This window comes from Lineus longissimus, chromosome 3 (assembly GCF_910592395.1).
Source record: "Lineus longissimus chromosome 3, tnLinLong1.2, whole genome shotgun sequence".
Classification (NCBI taxonomy): Eukaryota; Metazoa; Nemertea; class Pilidiophora; order Heteronemertea; family Lineidae; genus Lineus; species Lineus longissimus.
The window spans coordinates 1,635,388-1,651,440 of NC_088310.1; the positions used below are offsets into that span (position 1 = coordinate 1,635,388).

General features: G+C 44.9%; 7 protein-coding genes across 7 annotated transcripts; all 7 read left to right on the plus strand.

Annotated features, from left to right (window-relative positions):
* Positions 1–237: 237 nt before the first annotated feature.
* On the plus strand, positions 238–2,629 carry LOC135485281 (neuroligin-2-like). Its single transcript, XM_064767135.1, has 2 exons — positions 238–1,420; positions 1,614–2,629. Exons 1-2 carry the CDS (start codon positions 342–344, stop codon positions 2,008–2,010), a joined length of 1,476 nt encoding a protein of 491 aa, XP_064623205.1. The 5' UTR covers positions 238–341; the 3' UTR covers positions 2,011–2,629.
* Positions 2,123–5,455, plus strand: LOC135485278 (carboxylesterase 1D-like). The gene is made up of 3 exons (XM_064767133.1): positions 2,123–2,238; positions 2,659–4,383; positions 4,661–5,455. Exons 2-3 carry the CDS (start codon positions 2,726–2,728, stop codon positions 5,049–5,051), a joined length of 2,049 nt encoding a protein of 682 aa, XP_064623203.1. The 5' UTR covers positions 2,123–2,238; positions 2,659–2,725; the 3' UTR covers positions 5,052–5,455.
* Positions 5,456–5,509: 54 nt separating this feature from the next.
* Positions 5,510–6,049, plus strand: LOC135484469 (carboxylesterase 3-like). The gene has a single exon (XM_064765975.1). The coding sequence runs from the start codon at positions 5,510–5,512 to the stop codon at positions 6,047–6,049; it is 540 nt and encodes a 179-aa protein (XP_064622045.1).
* A 162-nt stretch (positions 6,050–6,211) lies between these two features.
* On the plus strand, positions 6,212–7,697 carry LOC135485083 (neuroligin-2-like). Its single transcript, XM_064766815.1, has 2 exons — positions 6,212–6,521; positions 6,715–7,697. The coding sequence occupies exons 1-2, from the start codon at positions 6,265–6,267 to the stop codon at positions 7,112–7,114; spliced, it is 657 nt and encodes a 218-aa protein (XP_064622885.1). The 5' UTR covers positions 6,212–6,264; the 3' UTR covers positions 7,115–7,697.
* Positions 7,698–7,784: 87 nt separating this feature from the next.
* LOC135485279 (carboxylesterase 1E-like) lies at positions 7,785–10,575 on the plus strand. Its single transcript, XM_064767134.1, has 2 exons — positions 7,785–9,496; positions 9,774–10,575. Exons 1-2 carry the CDS (start codon positions 7,839–7,841, stop codon positions 10,162–10,164), a joined length of 2,049 nt encoding a protein of 682 aa, XP_064623204.1. The 5' UTR covers positions 7,785–7,838; the 3' UTR covers positions 10,165–10,575.
* A 59-nt stretch (positions 10,576–10,634) lies between these two features.
* On the plus strand, positions 10,635–12,233 carry LOC135484481 (neuroligin-4, Y-linked-like). Its single transcript, XM_064766002.1, has one exon. The coding sequence runs from the start codon at positions 10,635–10,637 to the stop codon at positions 12,231–12,233; it is 1,599 nt and encodes a 532-aa protein (XP_064622072.1).
* Positions 12,234–12,861: 628 nt separating this feature from the next.
* Positions 12,862–14,429, plus strand: LOC135484487 (carboxylesterase 5A-like). Its single transcript, XM_064766011.1, has one exon. It carries the CDS (start codon positions 12,867–12,869, stop codon positions 14,427–14,429), a length of 1,563 nt encoding a protein of 520 aa, XP_064622081.1. The 5' UTR covers positions 12,862–12,866.
* The last annotated feature ends 1,624 nt before the right edge of the window (positions 14,430–16,053 follow it).

Sequence of the window (16,053 nt, forward strand, 5' to 3'; positions counted from 1 at the left end):
ATATCTATATGTCATGAATAGAAATAGAATTTCATTGACACCACACTTACATGTGCCTTTATCGAAGACATTGACAGCCTCGATACAAGCAATTACCCTCGCTTTGCTTCAATAACTTTGATAGACTGCATTCCTAAGTTAAGTGACTGTATCGATTACTCGTCCCGGTCTATTTGGGTGCATCTCAAATAATATACCAAGCAGGTTTATCCAGCATTGGGGCATTCATCAATGACAGGTAGTCTTGTCATTTCGGTTCTCACAAATATGTTTATATATAGACGAAAATGAAATGGTAGGGTTGTAATTTAGAGCTGTAGGATTGCAGTCTGTACTTTAGCATGGCTTTCACGGTGTTCTTCCTCCAGCTAAACATCGTCCTTTCTAGTGCGATAGCGCAGCAATTGAGCCCAACTTTCCTTGGCTACACCTCCGTGAAGATCAATAACAATGTCGACATCGGTGGAACCAACGAGTACGTTGATGTCAACGGCACTAGGTACAACATCCGAGTATTCCGTGGTATTCCGTACGCTGAGCCACCGATAGGAGAGAGAAGGTTCAAACCTCCAGAGAAGAAAGCGCCATTCGTGACATCATTTAATGCAACTCAGTTCGGGGATGCCTGTATGCAGAATGCTGTAGGAATTCGGACTGCATCGGAGCCACTCGCTCACACGAATATTAGCGAGGATTGCTTGTATTTAAACATCTATGCCCCTGCAGACAGAACCAAGAAGAATTCCGTGATGGTGTATCTCCACGGCGGAGCGTGGGTGATAGGTTCCGGAATGCGGCATGATGGTTCCGCCCTAGCCGGCTACGGCGATGTTGTGGTGGTGACGCTGAACTACCGGCTTGGTGTTTTTGGGTATCTGAGCACAGGTGACGTAAATGCCCCAGGAAACAACAGTGGTGATGGTGATGCTGTTTTTGAAGTGATGATTCGGAAAGGGCAGTTGCCGGCGCTCGGAATTCAGCCATCTGACTACTATATAACAAACGACCAACTCAAAAATTTGATACCTGGAATCTTCGAGAACTGGCCCAATCATGACGGGATCGCTGAAGCGGTGTTGCATGAGCTTCTTCCATACGGTAACATTACCGGACGGCAAGGACGGGACGCCATAATTGATCTATTTTCGGACGAGACTTTCATCATGCCGGCCATCGCTACAGCTCGAGTCCATGAGCGAATGGAACCAGCCTCCAGGACATTTCTGTATTACTTTGACTACATCAGTTCGGTTGGTATGTCAAAATTTCGCCCAGAGAAAGCAGCACATAGAGCAGAACAAGCCATGCTGTTTGGACCATTCGTAAACGACTCATCAATGCTACCCACTAAATTGACAGGCGTGGATGCCCAAGTCCATTTTGCGTTGCTCACGTACTGGACAAACTTTGCAAAATATGGGTAAGTACAAAACGATTATTGTTTTGATTCTGAAAATTTCCGGCGTTCACTTCTCCGATACCATGACCTTTGATACGACATCAACCACGTGGTAGTCTTCATTAAATGAGGATTTATTCACTCTGAAAATAACCAGACGAACACATTGTAGATTTATAGATCTAAGCTTTCTAAATGTTGTCATTTATTTCAGGAACCCAAGTGGTGATGGAACTACGGCAACAAAAACCCGCACCGCGTTTCCCGAATGGCCCGAGTTCACTGTGGACAAGCAGCAATACATGAACATCGCCGCCAACAGCACCTCAGTACTACTCACAGTCAAGAAAGACTTGCGAGCCAAAGCAGCCGCCTTCTGGTTGGATTACATACCATACCTAGCCAACCAGACCTGCCCAGTGTTCAGTGTCGTATGCCCTTCGTGTCCCCCGATCATGGATCAGTATATCAGCTATCTCCGCCTGACTGTCGGTCAAGCTGATGTTGTAATCATCGTATTCGCTGCAACACTCGCTTTCTTTACTTTCGTTAGTCTTATCCTGCTCATCTGCTACATCAGACTGAGGAAGGAACTGTTGAGGCAGAAATAATCATCATATACTCATGAATTTGAAAGAACCGCATCTAATGCATGAACTTATATGTCTCAGAAGTCAGTATCTAGAGGTCTAGAAATCGCCTGCCATATTGGACATTGACGTAGACTGAATATGAACATGTGATCAATACAGTTACTTCTTTGCCTTCGCCTGATGCTAATGAGTGGCAACAGTCAATAAATGGTAGACTGGTACTCATGCTCTTTGCAAGTTTCATAGGTGAGTCTTTGGTAGAAAAAGTATTCGCCTATGTTCACTTAGTTCGTGTTCATTGTTAAAATGATTTCAATCAGAACGGACTCGCCCAGTAGCATGTCACTATCACGCAAGATAAATCATGCAGTTGTTGTTTAGCTCGAGTACCTAAAATTGTGCATTTTTCTTGATATACGTTTATGGCGAATATCTATGGCATAACATCTGACCCATATAACTCGTTTTCATCGATATACAACCGGATTAACTTTATGACTCCTGTCAGTCTTTACAATAGATATCTCAACTTGAATAATACACGTAAAGCCCACGTTAATAATGCGCTTCACATGAGAGCGGTTTCATTCACTTCCTCCACAAAGGACCTGTCTTAATAAAAGCTTTCAAAAATGTGGTTACTTGATCTGTCTTCATTTTTCCCAGGTTGGTCTGGGGTGTGAATCATTCCGGCAGGTGGATGCCTTGTTGATGTCCAGCAAGACGAAGCAAGATGGCGATTATAAGTGGCACAGTGCTGGTTCTTTCGTTCATCGCTCTTACTTGGGGAGACCAAACTAAGAACCCCTACTTCCGCAAATACCACAGCATCAATCTCGGGAACAAGAGTATCGGAGGCACAGAGGAAACAATCAACGCATTCGGCACTGATTACAATCTTCGCAACTACCGAGGGATTCCGTACGCTGAACCTCCAGTCGGGAAACTTCGTTTCAAACCACCCGTTCCAAAGGTTTTACCAGACGGTTACAATGCGACTGGTTTTGGTGACGCTTGTCTTCAAAATAGTCCTGATTTGGTAAAGAATGACACTTTGATAACTGACCCTATGTACCACACGAAGCAGAGCGAGGACTGTCTGTATCTCAATATCTATTCGCCAGCAGATGCAAGCCCAACCAAGACGAAAGCGGTCCTTGTGTTTTTTCAAGCCCGTGGTGGATGGGTGGCGGCAGCCGGGCATCAACACAATGGGATGGTACTCTCCGCACTTGGAGATATTATTGTGGTGACGTTCAATTACCGCCTTGGTGTGTTTGGATTTCTCCAAACAGGGGTGAAAGGATCTGGTGCAAACTTTGGAGTACAAGACCAACAAGAGGTGATCAAATGGGTAAGCTCGAACATCCAATACTTTGGTGGTGACAAGGACAGGGTGACAATATTCGGAATACGGACGGGCGGTGTCGACGTGACTCTCCATGCTGCTGTTATAGGGAAGATCCAAAAATTAATCAGAGGCGTCATATTATCTGGAAAAACAGCAACATCTAGCATTCCTACTGGTCTCGAAATTTCAGACAATCCAGGTAGAGCAAGCATGCTGCTTGCCGAATTCACAGGCTGTAAAGAGAGAGCTATCACCAGCGTTGACGAGACAGAACGTCTCTTTGAGTGCCTTCGTGGGAAGACAGCAGCTGAAGTGTTCCAGGCGAGTTTAAAAGTGGCAAGGAAAGTGTTGGAACCTAATTCGACCGAGACGCCACCTTGGGGACCTAGTGTTGATGGCAGCATTATCAAGTTCCATCCTTCCTATTACTACCGCACCTTGGATCCTCGTTACCGACTTCAACCTCCTATGAATGCTAGTGTGTTGATCGGGGTACGATATGTTGACGGTGCAATCTGGAATAGAATTTTCGAGGAAAGGCTAATGTTTTTCTCGGCGGCAAATCTGACACCACCAGTAACGAAGCTTTCAGAAACGGTACTAAAGACCATCCTCTTACCACGACTTTTCATCAAACTCAAAAACCGGGATAGAGTCGCCAAAGCATCATTCCAAGAGTACTTCGCTGGTTTACCCTCCGATGCCTCCTATGACACGGTGCGAAAGGACAGATTCACTGAAATGATTCAAGACTTGCTTTCCTCCTCAGGCCTTATCGGGATCGCCAGGTCTCGAGCTCGCGTCCAAATTGGTAGAACATTTATGTACCACTTTACGCAGGAAGATCCTACTCTATTCCAAGGTCAAACTCTCTCAAGGTCACTAGAACAGACGTATGTGCTTGGCGATATAGCTTTGGTGAACACGACCATGAACGTCCGGCCTAATGTTACCATGGATACCACTGAGAATATAACATCAGTGGACAAAGACATGACCATTGCTATGATCAACTACTTCGCCAACTTTGTCAAATTTGGGTAAGTAATACACTTATGCTACGATTCATGAGGTAATTACTGTGATAGAGAAAGATGAACATGAACAACATCACGAACATGAAACATGAAACAAGAACGATATCATGATGATTGTTCTCGGCTGTTGTACTGAACATGGCATTTTACATGGCGATTCAAACTATAAATGCAGCACGAGCGAATTCCATTTGGAATTCTGTATGTTTGCGATTGATTTCAAGCATATGTCACCAAAGGAGACTCTTGATTGTCCATCCGTTTCTTATTACCTTTGTAGGAACCCAAATGGTAACATGAGTGATGCATCCCGTTCAAACACCTACCCCGAATGGCCAGAATTTACCACGGCCAATCACTTATACATGGACATTGGCTCAAACAGCACCAGTCTCGTCCTGAATGTAAAGAAGGATCTGCGCGCCAAACAAGCCTCGTTCTGGTTAGAGTATATCCCCTATATCATGGGCAAGACATGCACTGTACCAGAGTCATGCGAGACAAAGTGCCCCTCACTGGAGGGTCGGAACATCGGTGATCTTGATATAACAGTGGGCCAAGCGCAAGCTGTTATTGTGATCCTGGCAGTAGGTACCGCTGTGTCTGGATGTCTTTCTCTGATTCTCCTCTCTGCCTGCAGTAAATTGAGAAAGCAGGTCAAACTGAAGTAAAAGAATGCCAATTCTCCCAAAGATAACCTAGGATTCTCATGAGTTAGAGAGACTGGATTAACTGACTGTAACTGGTCAACCAAGCAACTCTGGTCGGCTGCAGAAGTGCCGAAAAATATAAATGCATATTGCGCAATATCTGGTGCGAGTGATAAGCAAACAACCTGGAAACAAAATGTACTGATCTCCGTTACATATGGCCGAAGTTTGGGAAATTCTTCACTGATATTCTAACCCAAAAGTATACAATCTTTTTTATGTCACCTTGCAGTCTGACCTCGGTAGGTTTCAACCACTTTATGTATTCTCAGTCATTGGCATGTCGAAATCATATGTACAAATGTACATGTATATGTGTAATTTCATAGATAATAGATTGTACGTTCGCTTTACGGTTAATACAAGAGTACATGTACATTGCATTTCATTTTCATTTCTTTCTGTCTTTGGATATTTAAATGGATTCGGCAAAGCTCCCCATTCCTCTGCTGTTGGCGGTGTCATCAGTTTTCTCTCAGAACCCTTTGCAGTATGGCACCATCAGCGTCAACTCCAGTGCCGGAGTCATCACGGGGATGAAGCAATATACCACTGTCTACGGCAATGCAGCGCCCGTAAAGTGCTTCTTTGGGATCCCGTACGCCGAACCACCTACGGGGGCTCGAAGGTTCTCACGACCAGTAGCGAAGGCACCTTTCAAGGATGTTTATGACGCAACATCTGTGGATAGACCCATCTGTTACCAGAATATGGAATTACTGCAGGGAAACCCTGGACCTATTTATAATCAGACCGAGGATTGTCTTCTTTTAAACATTTACGCTCCACTCCACGCTACGCCATCCATTAAGAGAGCTGTGATGATCTGGATCCATGGTGGAGGCTGGGTTGTTGGATCTAGTCGGCAATGGGATGGCTCCTTCATAGCCAGCTATGGGGACGTGGTGGTCGTCACGCTAAACTATCGCCTGGGGCCTTTAGGCTATCTTGGCACTTAGGACTCGGTGGTTCAAGGTAACGGAGGCCTCTTTGACCAACTCCTGGCCATCAAGTGGGTGAAGGCAAACATTGGCGCATTTGAAGGCGACGCTGACGCCATCACTATTTTTGGATCGCTGAAGCGGCGTGGCATGAGCTTCTTCCATACGGTTACATTACCGGACGGCAAGGACGGGCCGCCATAATTGATCTATTTTCGGACGATAATTTCATTATGCCGGCCATCGCTACAGCTCGAGTCCATGAGCGAATGGAACCAGCCTCCAGGACATTTCTGTATTACTTTGACTACATCAGTTCGGTTGGTATGTCAAAATTTCGCCCAGAGAAAGCAGCACATAGAGCAGAACAAGGCATGCTGTTTGGACCATTCGTAAACGACTCATCAATGCTACCCACTAAATTGACAGGCGTGGATGCCCAAGTCCATTTTGCGTTGCTCACGTACTGGACAAACTTTGCAAAATATGGGTAAGTGCAAAACGATAATTGTTTTGATTCTGAAAATATCCGGCTTTCACTTCTCCGATACCATGACCTTTGATATGACATCAACCAGGTGGTAGTCTTCATTAAATGAGGATTTATTCACTCTGAAAATAACCAGACGACCACATTGTAGATTTATAGATCTAAGCTTTCTAAATGTTGTCATTTATTTCAGGAACCCAAGTGGTGATGGAACTACGGCAACAAAAACCCGCACCGCGTTTCCCGAATGGCCCGAGTTCACTGTGGACAAGCAGCAATACATGAACATCGCCGCCAACAGCACCTCAGTACTACTCACAGTCAAGAAAGACTTGCGAGCCAAAGCAGCCGCCTTCTGGTTGGATTACATACCATACCTAGCCAACCAGACCTGCCCAGTGTTCAGTGTCGTATGCCCTTCGTGTCCCCCGATCATGGATCAGTATATCAGCTATCTCCGCCTGACTGTCGGTCAAGCTCATGTTGTAATCATCATCGTATTCGCTGCAACACTCGCTTTCTTTACTTTCGTTGGTCTTATCCTGCTCATCTGCTACATCAAACTGAGGAAGGAACTGTTGAGGCAGAAATAATCATCATATACTCATGAATTCGAAAGAACCGCATCTAATGCATGAACGTATGTGTCTCAGAAGTATCTAGAGGTCTAGAAATCGCCTGCCGTATTGGACATTGCCGTAGACTGAATATGCACATGTGATCAATACAGTTACGTCTTTGCCTTCGCCTGATGCTAATGAGTGGCAATAGTCAATAAATGGTAGACTGGTACTCATGCTCTTTGCAAGTTTCATAGGTGAGACTTTGGTAGAAATAGTATTCGCCAATGTTCACTTAGTTCGTGTTCATTGTTAAAATGATTTCAATAAGAACGGACTCGCCCAGTAGCATGTCACTATCACGCAAGATACAAATATAACATAAATCATGCAGTTGTTGTTTAGCTCGAGTACCTCAAATTGTGCATTTTTCTGGATATACATTTATGGCGAATATCTATGGCATAACATCTGACCCATATAACTCGTTTTCATCAATAAACAACCGGATTAACTTTATGACTCCTGTCAGTCTTTACAATAGATATCTCAACTTGAATAATACACGTAAAGCCCACATTAATAATGCGCTTCACATGAGAGCGGTTTTATTCAGTTCCTCCACAAAGGACCTGTCTTAATAAAAGCTTTCAAAAATGTGGTTACTTGATCTGTCTTCATTCTTCCCAGGTTGGTCTGGGGTGTGAATCATTCCGGCAGGTGAATGCCTTGTTGATTTCAAGCAAGACAAAGCAAGATGGCGATTATAAGTGGCACAGTGCTGGTTCTTTCGTTCATCGCTCTTACTTGGGGAGACCAAACTAAGAACCCCTACTTCCGCAAATACCACAGCATCAATCTCGGGAACAAGAGTATCGGAGGCACAGAGGAAACAATCAACGCATTCGGCACTGATTACAATCTTCGCAACTACCGAGGGATTCCGTACGCTGAACCTCCAGTCGGGAAACTTCGTTTCAAACCACCCGTTCCAAAGGTTTTACCAGACGGTTACAATGCGACTGGTTTTGGTGACTCTTGTCTTCAAAATAGTCCTGATTTGGTAAAGAATGACACTTTGATAACTGACCCTATGTACCACACGAAGCAGAGCGAGGACTGTCTGTATCTCAATATCTATTCGCCAGCAGATGCAAGCCCAACCAAGACGAAAGCGGTCCTTGTGTTTTTTCAAGCCCGTGGTGGATGGGTGGCGGCAGCCGGGCATCAACACAATGGGATGGTACTCTCCGCACTTGGAGATATTATTGTGGTGACGTTCAATTACCGCCTTGGTGTGTTTGGGTTTCTCCAAACAGGGGTGAAAGGATCTGGTGCAAACTTTGGAGTACAAGACCAACAAGAGGTGATCAGATGGGTAAGCTCGAACATCCAATACTTTGGTGGTGACAAGGACAGGGTGACAATATTCGGAATACGGACTGGCTGTGTCGACGTGACTCTCCATGCTGCTTTTATAGGGAAGACCGAAAAATTAATCAGACGCGTCATATGTTCTGGAAAAACAGCAGCATCTAGCATTCCTACTGGTCTCGAAATTTCAGACAATCCAGGTAGAGCAAGCATGCTGCTTGCCGAATTCACAGGCTGTAAAGAGAGAGCTATCACCAGCGTTGCCGAGACAGAACGTCTCTTTGAGTGCCTTCGTGGGAAGACAGCAGCTGAAGTGTTCCAGGCGAGTTTAAAAGTGGCAAGGAAAGTGTTGGAACCTAATTCGACCGAGACGCCACCTTGGGGACCTAGTGTTGATGGCAGCATTATCAAGTTCCATCCTTCCGTGTACTACCGCACCTTGGATCCTCGTTACCAACCTCAACCTACTCTAAATGAGAGTGTGTTGATCGGGATACGATATGTTGACGGTGCAATCTGGAATAGAATTTTCGAGGAGAGGCTAATATTTTTCTCGGCGGCAAATCTGACACCACCAGTAACGAAGCTTTCAGAAACGGTACTAAAGACCATCCTCTTACCACGACTTTTCATAAAACTCAAAAACCGGGATAGAGTCGCCAAAGCATCATTCCAAGAGTACTTCGCTGGTTTACCCTCCGATGCCTCCTATGACACGGTGCGAAAGGACAGATTCACTGAAATGATTCAAGACTTGCTTTCCTCCTCAGGCCTTATCGGGATCGCCAGAATTCGAGCTCGCGTCCAAAATGGGAGAACATTTATGTACCACTTTACGCAGGAAGATCCTACTCTATTCCAAGGTCAAACTCTCTCAAGGTCACTAGAACAGACGTATGTGCTTGGCGATATAGCTTTGGTGAACACAACCATGAACGTCCGGCCTAATGTTACCATGGATACCACTGAGAATATAACATCAGTGGACAAAGACATGACCATTGCTATGATCAACTACTTCGCGAACTTTGTCAAATTTGGGTAAGTAATACACTTATGCTACGATTCATGAGGTAATTACTGTGATAGAGAAAGATGAACATGAACAACATCACGAACATGAAACATGAAACAAGAACGATATCATGATGATTGTTCTCGGCTGTTGTACTGAACATGGCATTTTACATGGCGATTCAAACTATAAATGCAGCACGAGCGAATTCCATTTGGAATTCTGTATGTTGGCGATTGATTTCAAGCATATGTAACCAAAGGAGTCTCTTGATTGTCAATCCGTTTCTTATTGCCTTTGTAGGGACCCAAATGGTAACATGAGTGATGCATCCCGTCCAAACACCTACCCCGAATGGCCAGAATTTACCGCGGCCAATCACTTATACATGGACATTGGCTCAAACAGCACCAGTCTCGTCCTGAATGTAAAGAAGGATCTGCGCGCCAAACAAGCCTCGTTCTGGTTAGAGTATATCCCCTATATCATGGGCAAGACATGCACAGTACCAGAGTCATGCGAGACAAAGTGCCCCTCACTGGAGGGTCGGAACATCGGTGATCTTGATATAACAGTGGGCCAAGCGCAAGCTGTTATTGTGATCCTGGCAGTAGGTACCGCTGTGTCTGGATGTCTTTCTCTGATTCTCCTCTCTGCCTGCAGTAAATTGAGAAAGCAGGTCAAACTGAAGTAAAAGAATGCCAATTCTCCCAAGGATAACCTAGGATTCTCATGAGTTAGAGAGACTGGATTAACTGACTGTAACTGGTCAACCAAGCAACTCTGGTCGGCTGCAGAAGTGCCGAAAAATATAAATGCATATTGCACAATAACTAGTGCGAGTAATAAGCAAACAACCTGGAAACAAAATGTACTGATCTCAGTCACATATGGCCGAAGTTTGGGAAATTCTTCACTGATATTCCAACCCAAAAGTATACAATCTTTTTTATGTCACCTTGCAGTCTGACTTCGGTAGGTTTCAACCACTTTATGTATTCTCAGTCATTGGCATGTCGAAATCATATGTACAAATGTACATGTATATGTGTAATCTCATAGATAATAGATAGGCAAACACATTGTACGTTCGCTTTACGGTTAATACAAGAGTACATGTACATTGCATTTCATTTTCATTGCTTTCTGTCTTTGGATATTTAAATGGATTCGGCAATGCTCCTCATTCCCTTGCTGTTGGCGGTGTCATCAGTTTTCTCTCAGAACCCTTTGCAGTATGGCACCATCAGCGTCAACTCCAGTGCCGGAGTCATCACGGGGATGAAGCAATATACCACTGTCTACGGCAATGCAGCGCCCGTGAAGTGCTTCTTTGGGATCCCGTACGCCGAACCACCTACGGGGGCTCGAAGGTTCTCACGACCAGTAGCGAAGGCACCTTTCAAGGATGTTTATGACGCAACATCTGTGGATAGACCCATCTGTTACCAGAATATGGAATTACTGCAGGGAAACCCTGGACCCATTTATAATCAGACCGAGGATTGTCTTCTTTTAAACATTTACGCTCCACTCCATGCTACGCCATCCATTAAGAGAGCTGTGATGATCTGGATCCATGGTGGAGGCTGGGTTGTTGGATCTAGTCGGCAATGGGATGGCTCCTTCATAGCCAGCTATGGGGACGTGGTGGTCGTCACGCTAAACTATCGTCTGGGGCCTTTAGGCTATCTCGGCACTGAGGACTCGGTGGTTCAAGTTAACGGAGGCCTCTTTGACCAACTCCTGGCCATCAAGTGGGTGAAGGCAAACATTGGCGCATTTGGCGGCGACGCTGACGCCATCACTATTTTTGGAGTGTCCGCTGGAGGGTTCGACACGTCCTTGCAGTGCATTTCACCCCTTTCTGCCGGTGCAGGCTTGTTCAAGCGATGCATTCCGCAGAGTGGCGCTGCAATCTTCACTACACCAAATCATATTCCTTTTACTCGCACACCGTTGAAAAATGCCCAGACTCTTGCAGCCACCCTGAGCTGTACTACAGACAACACAGTCGATATGGTTGAGTGCCTGCGAACAAGATCGGTTGACGAGATCCAGAAGGCGGCCAGTACCCTCCTTCTTGACGGTAGACCGGTCAACTTTCAGCCTGTAATTGATGGCGATTTCCTGCCGGAGTCACCCCTCGACCTGTTCTCAAACCCAAACATGGAGGCCTTCAAACGTTTCAAATCCATCGACCTTATGATTGGTAGTACCAGCGGTGATGGGGATGTCGGGCTTGGGAATTTTAGGTATTTGGTGCAACAGGGTCGCGTGCCTGAGAACTTCACCATAACAAAGGAACAGTTTGTTGAACTGCTGCAGTGGTGGCTGGGTGACATTTCCTCTGACGTGATCACAAATGTAGATGAAGTGCTTCAGGCTACGCTCAATGAATACCTTCCGCTTGTTGACATCGACCTGCTCGAGGCCAGGGATATCTTAATTGATATGCTGTCTGATCTAATGTTCATCGGACCAGCCATAGCTACAGCACAGACACATGAAAGGATGGCAACTGGTGCCAAGACCTTTATGTACTTCCTGTCCTACACAAATGGCCAATACGCGATGTCTAGCTCAAGAAGAGAAAGAACTGCACATGGCGCGGACACACTATATTTGTTCAACATACCGAGTGAAGAGAATTGGGACTTGGCAAACATAAGCATCCCTTTCTATATAGAAGTCACACCCTCCGACAGAGAACTTGCAAAGGCTATGATCACGTACTGGACTAATTTTGCCAAATATGGGTGAGTATAAAATTTGGTTGTCCATTATTTAAATCATACCCTAAACTGTGTCACTGTAATGTCAGCGAAGGCGTGTTCTTGTCCTAACTCAAGCCGATAGAAGACTTGAGCCAGACAGCGTGGAGGAATGTGATGGTACAAACGTAACTTGAAGATAAGATAACGGTGATGATGAAACTTTTAATATTTTGAGTAGGAGCTCATCCAAACAGGGGTTTCTCTGTTGGTGGCTATTCCTGAACTACTATTTAGGTACTCAAGGCCAATACGACATTGTACGGAAAGATAATAGCGATAAAGACAATTATCAACCTGTTACATAACAAAATAGCTTTGGTCACAAATAAAGTTTAAAAGCTTTGACATATTGGAGTGATTTTAAATGATTCATGGTGATGTTACATAGCCTGTACGTATTCCCTGCTATTATTTATAGGCCCTTGCCAATATGCATAGTGTATACATTTGACCGTAGAGCTGTAAGCCGAACATTATTTGTAAGATTTAATCATGTAATTATAGGCCTAATTGAACTCTTTTAGGCCTATACCTCTTAACTTGTTTTGACGTTGCTAGGAGTTGGTTTTGGAATGTTTTAAGACAGTCGAAATATCAGTATAGAATAACTTAAACCACGATGGAAGCTTCCTATTTATTCGTCACTTCCCTGTGCATTGCCAGTGTTCTTTCTATAAACCACAAACTCCTCAACTACATAACCGTGAACTCTAATGTCGGGATCATTCGAGGAAGTAAAGAATCGGCACGTATCTTTGGACGAGACCACACAGTGAACGTCTTCCGTGGTATACCCTATGCCGAACCTCCCGTAGGGGTGCTCAGATTCAAACGGCCCATTTCAAAGACTGTCTTCCTCGACGTGTTTAATGCTACAAAATATGGAGATATTTGCATGCAGCCCTACTACCCGGAATTGTCAAGTAACTTCCCCCAGAGTGAGGATTGCCTATCCCTGAATGTATATGCCCCAGGTGGGTCAAATGCTACCAACAAAAAGGCTGTGATGGTGTTCATCCACGGCGGTGGTTGGGTGATTGGAGACGGCCGTGGCTATAATGGCATACAGTTTGCTGGATTTGGAGACGTGGTATTGGTCACTTTGAACTACAGGTTGGGACCGTTTGGTTTCCTCAGTACGGAGACTGCCGATTTTCCAGGTAACATGGCGCAATTTGATGAGCTATTAGCACTTCAATGGGTCAAGAGCAACATTGCCGATTTCGGAGGTGATCCAGATGTTGTGACCGTGTTTGGCGAATCTGCAGGAAGCTTTGATACAACTTTGCATGCTATATCACCATTGTCGGCAGGGCAGGGATTGTTCCACCGCTGCATTCCCGAGAGTGGCTCAACCATCGTTCCATTTCCGAAACACCCAACTATTGTAGAGAATCATCTTGAACGTGCGAAAGCACTTGCCAAGCTTGTAGGATGTACGACTGGTGACTTGAACAACATGGTGAAGTGCATGCAGACAACGAGACCAGGGGATATTCAAACCAACTCCCAGAAGATGGTTGCTAGTGGCTTCGCTGATTCAGTATGGGGGCCTCGAGTGGATGGTGACTTCATTCCCGCACCGCCACATGATCTCTTCGCTGACCCACATCTGAGCGCTTACTCCGGGTTCAAGGACATCGACTTACTGATTGGGTCAAATAGTGCTGACGGAGATGTTTTCCTTCCTGGTGCATTCGAAGAAATGGTAAACACGGGACTTTTACCAATCAATCTCTCCATGTCCAAGGAGTCCCTCGTCAAAGCCATGCAGAAAATCTTTGAAGGTGTGCCGAATGAAAATGGTGTTATTAAAGCCATTATTCAAGGGTATGTTCCCCCTATTGAAATAAGTGGGCAAGATGGTCGAGACCTCATGGTGGATATGCTGTCGGACAGCGTCTTTATCATGCCAGCCATTGCATCAGCCCAAACCCACGAAAAGATGTCACGAGAAGCCAAGACCTTCATGTACTTTTTCGATTTCGTTGACCCTTCTGCACCCAGCTCCACCTATCGACCGGAGAAAGCAGCTCATGCGGCGGAGTTGTCATTTCTGTTCAACTACCCCCTCGAGGATTCCTACACTCAGATTAACCAGTCATGGAACATCACTGACAATGACAGGCAGCTCAGCAAGGCGATGCTTTCGTATTGGACCAATTTTGCCAAATTCGGGTAAGATTTCATTCTATCTCCGCTTAAAAATGTGAACGTATTCAAATCACCACAACAGATTGATTGCATAGAAATTTTATTGACAACGCAGCTAGTTCGATGTCGCATATTGCTATCAAAGTATTATCTTAAGCTTTTGTACATGTACATGTATCAAATGATTAGGGTTAATGTGTGCCCAACTATTATTGGTCATTTTCATCAAATATCAGTACATATCAGTATATCGAATGGTCTGAGCGAGTTACCCCACAATAGCTCCTGGGACCTTTCCTTAAGGGGTATAGATATAGTACGTCAGTACCGGACTATTAAAGAGCACGACAGAGCGAAATGCATTTATCAACAGCACTTCTGGTTTTATTGGTTAACTGTTCGTTGGGGGCATTTAACCCCTTATTTAACTCGTATACAACCTTGTACACTCAACTAGGTCGGATAAGGGGGGCCAGGGAGATGTTTTTCTACGCCGGAAACGTGTATAAAATCGATGTGTTCAGGGGAATACCATTCGGAGAGCCGCCGACAGGCAATCGGAGATTCACGAAGCCGGTGTCCAGAGTGAGATTTGACGAGACTTTCAACGCTACGGAGTTCGGTGATGCCTGCATACAGGATCGGCTTGGGTCGAGCCCCGATCCTATGGTTCATAGTAACATGAGTGAGGACTGTTTGAATCTGAACATCTATGTGCCCGTCGACAACCCTACCAACATGTCCCACAAGAAGGCTGTCATGGTCTATATTCACGGTGGAGGTTGGGCCCGTGGTGCTGGCATGTTGGTTCACCATAACAAAGGAACAGTTTGTTGAACTGCTGCAGTGGTGGCTGGGTGACATTTCCTCTGACGTGATCACAAATGTAGATGAAGTGCTTCAGGCTACGCTCAATGAATACCTTCCGCTTGTTGACATCGACCTGCTCGAGGCCAGGGATATCTTAATTGATATGCTGTCTGATATAATGTTCATCGGACCAGCCATAGCTACAGCACAGACACATGAAAGGATGGCAACTGGTGCCAAGACCTTTATGTACTTTCTGTCCTACACAAATGGCCAATACGCGATGTCTAGCTCAAGAAGAGAAAGAAGTGCACATGGCGCGGACACACTATATTTGTTCAACATACCGAGTGAAGAGAATTGGGACTTGGCAAACATAAGCATCCCTTTCTATATAGAAGTCACACCCTCCGACAGAGAACTTGCAAAGGCTATGATCACGTACTGGACTAATTTTGCCAAATATGGGTGAGTATAAAATGTGGTTGTCCATTATTTAAATCATACCCTAAACTGTGTCACTGTAATGTCAGCGAAGGCGTGTTCTTGTCCTAACTCAAGCCGATAGAAGACTTGAGCCAGACAGCGTGGAGGAATGTGATGGTACAAACGTAACTTGAAGATAAGATAACGGTGATGATGAAACTTTTAATATTTTGAGTAGGAGCTCATCCAAACAGGGGTTTCTCTGTTGGTGGCTATTCCTGAACTGTCTTAAAACATTCCAAAACCAACTCCTAGCAACGTCAAAACAAGTTAAGAGGTATAGGCCTAAAAGAGTTCAATTAGGCCTATGATTACATGATTAAATCTTACAAATAATGTTTGGCTTACAGCTCTAC

Bases quoted from the DNA above. Each gene is read 5' to 3' on its own strand.
- LOC135485281 (XM_064767135.1), top strand. From the start codon at position 342: ATGGCTTTCACGGTGTTCTTCCTCCAGCTAAACATCGTCCTTTCTAGT. The intron at 1,421-1,613 runs GTAAGTACAAAA...CATTTATTTCAG, and splicing joins ACAAACTTTGCAAAATATGG to GAACCCAAGTGGTGATGGAA.
- LOC135485278 (XM_064767133.1), top strand. From the start codon at position 2,726: ATGGCGATTATAAGTGGCACAGTGCTGGTTCTTTCGTTCATCGCTCTT. The intron at 4,384-4,660 runs GTAAGTAATACA...TTACCTTTGTAG, and splicing joins GCCAACTTTGTCAAATTTGG to GAACCCAAATGGTAACATGA.
- LOC135484469 (XM_064765975.1), top strand. From the start codon at position 5,510: ATGGATTCGGCAAAGCTCCCCATTCCTCTGCTGTTGGCGGTGTCATCA.
- LOC135485083 (XM_064766815.1), top strand. From the start codon at position 6,265: ATGCCGGCCATCGCTACAGCTCGAGTCCATGAGCGAATGGAACCAGCC. The intron at 6,522-6,714 runs GTAAGTGCAAAA...CATTTATTTCAG, and splicing joins ACAAACTTTGCAAAATATGG to GAACCCAAGTGGTGATGGAA.
- LOC135485279 (XM_064767134.1), top strand. From the start codon at position 7,839: ATGGCGATTATAAGTGGCACAGTGCTGGTTCTTTCGTTCATCGCTCTT. The intron at 9,497-9,773 runs GTAAGTAATACA...TTGCCTTTGTAG, and splicing joins GCGAACTTTGTCAAATTTGG to GGACCCAAATGGTAACATGA.
- LOC135484481 (XM_064766002.1), top strand. From the start codon at position 10,635: ATGGATTCGGCAATGCTCCTCATTCCCTTGCTGTTGGCGGTGTCATCA.
- LOC135484487 (XM_064766011.1), top strand. From the start codon at position 12,867: ATGGAAGCTTCCTATTTATTCGTCACTTCCCTGTGCATTGCCAGTGTT.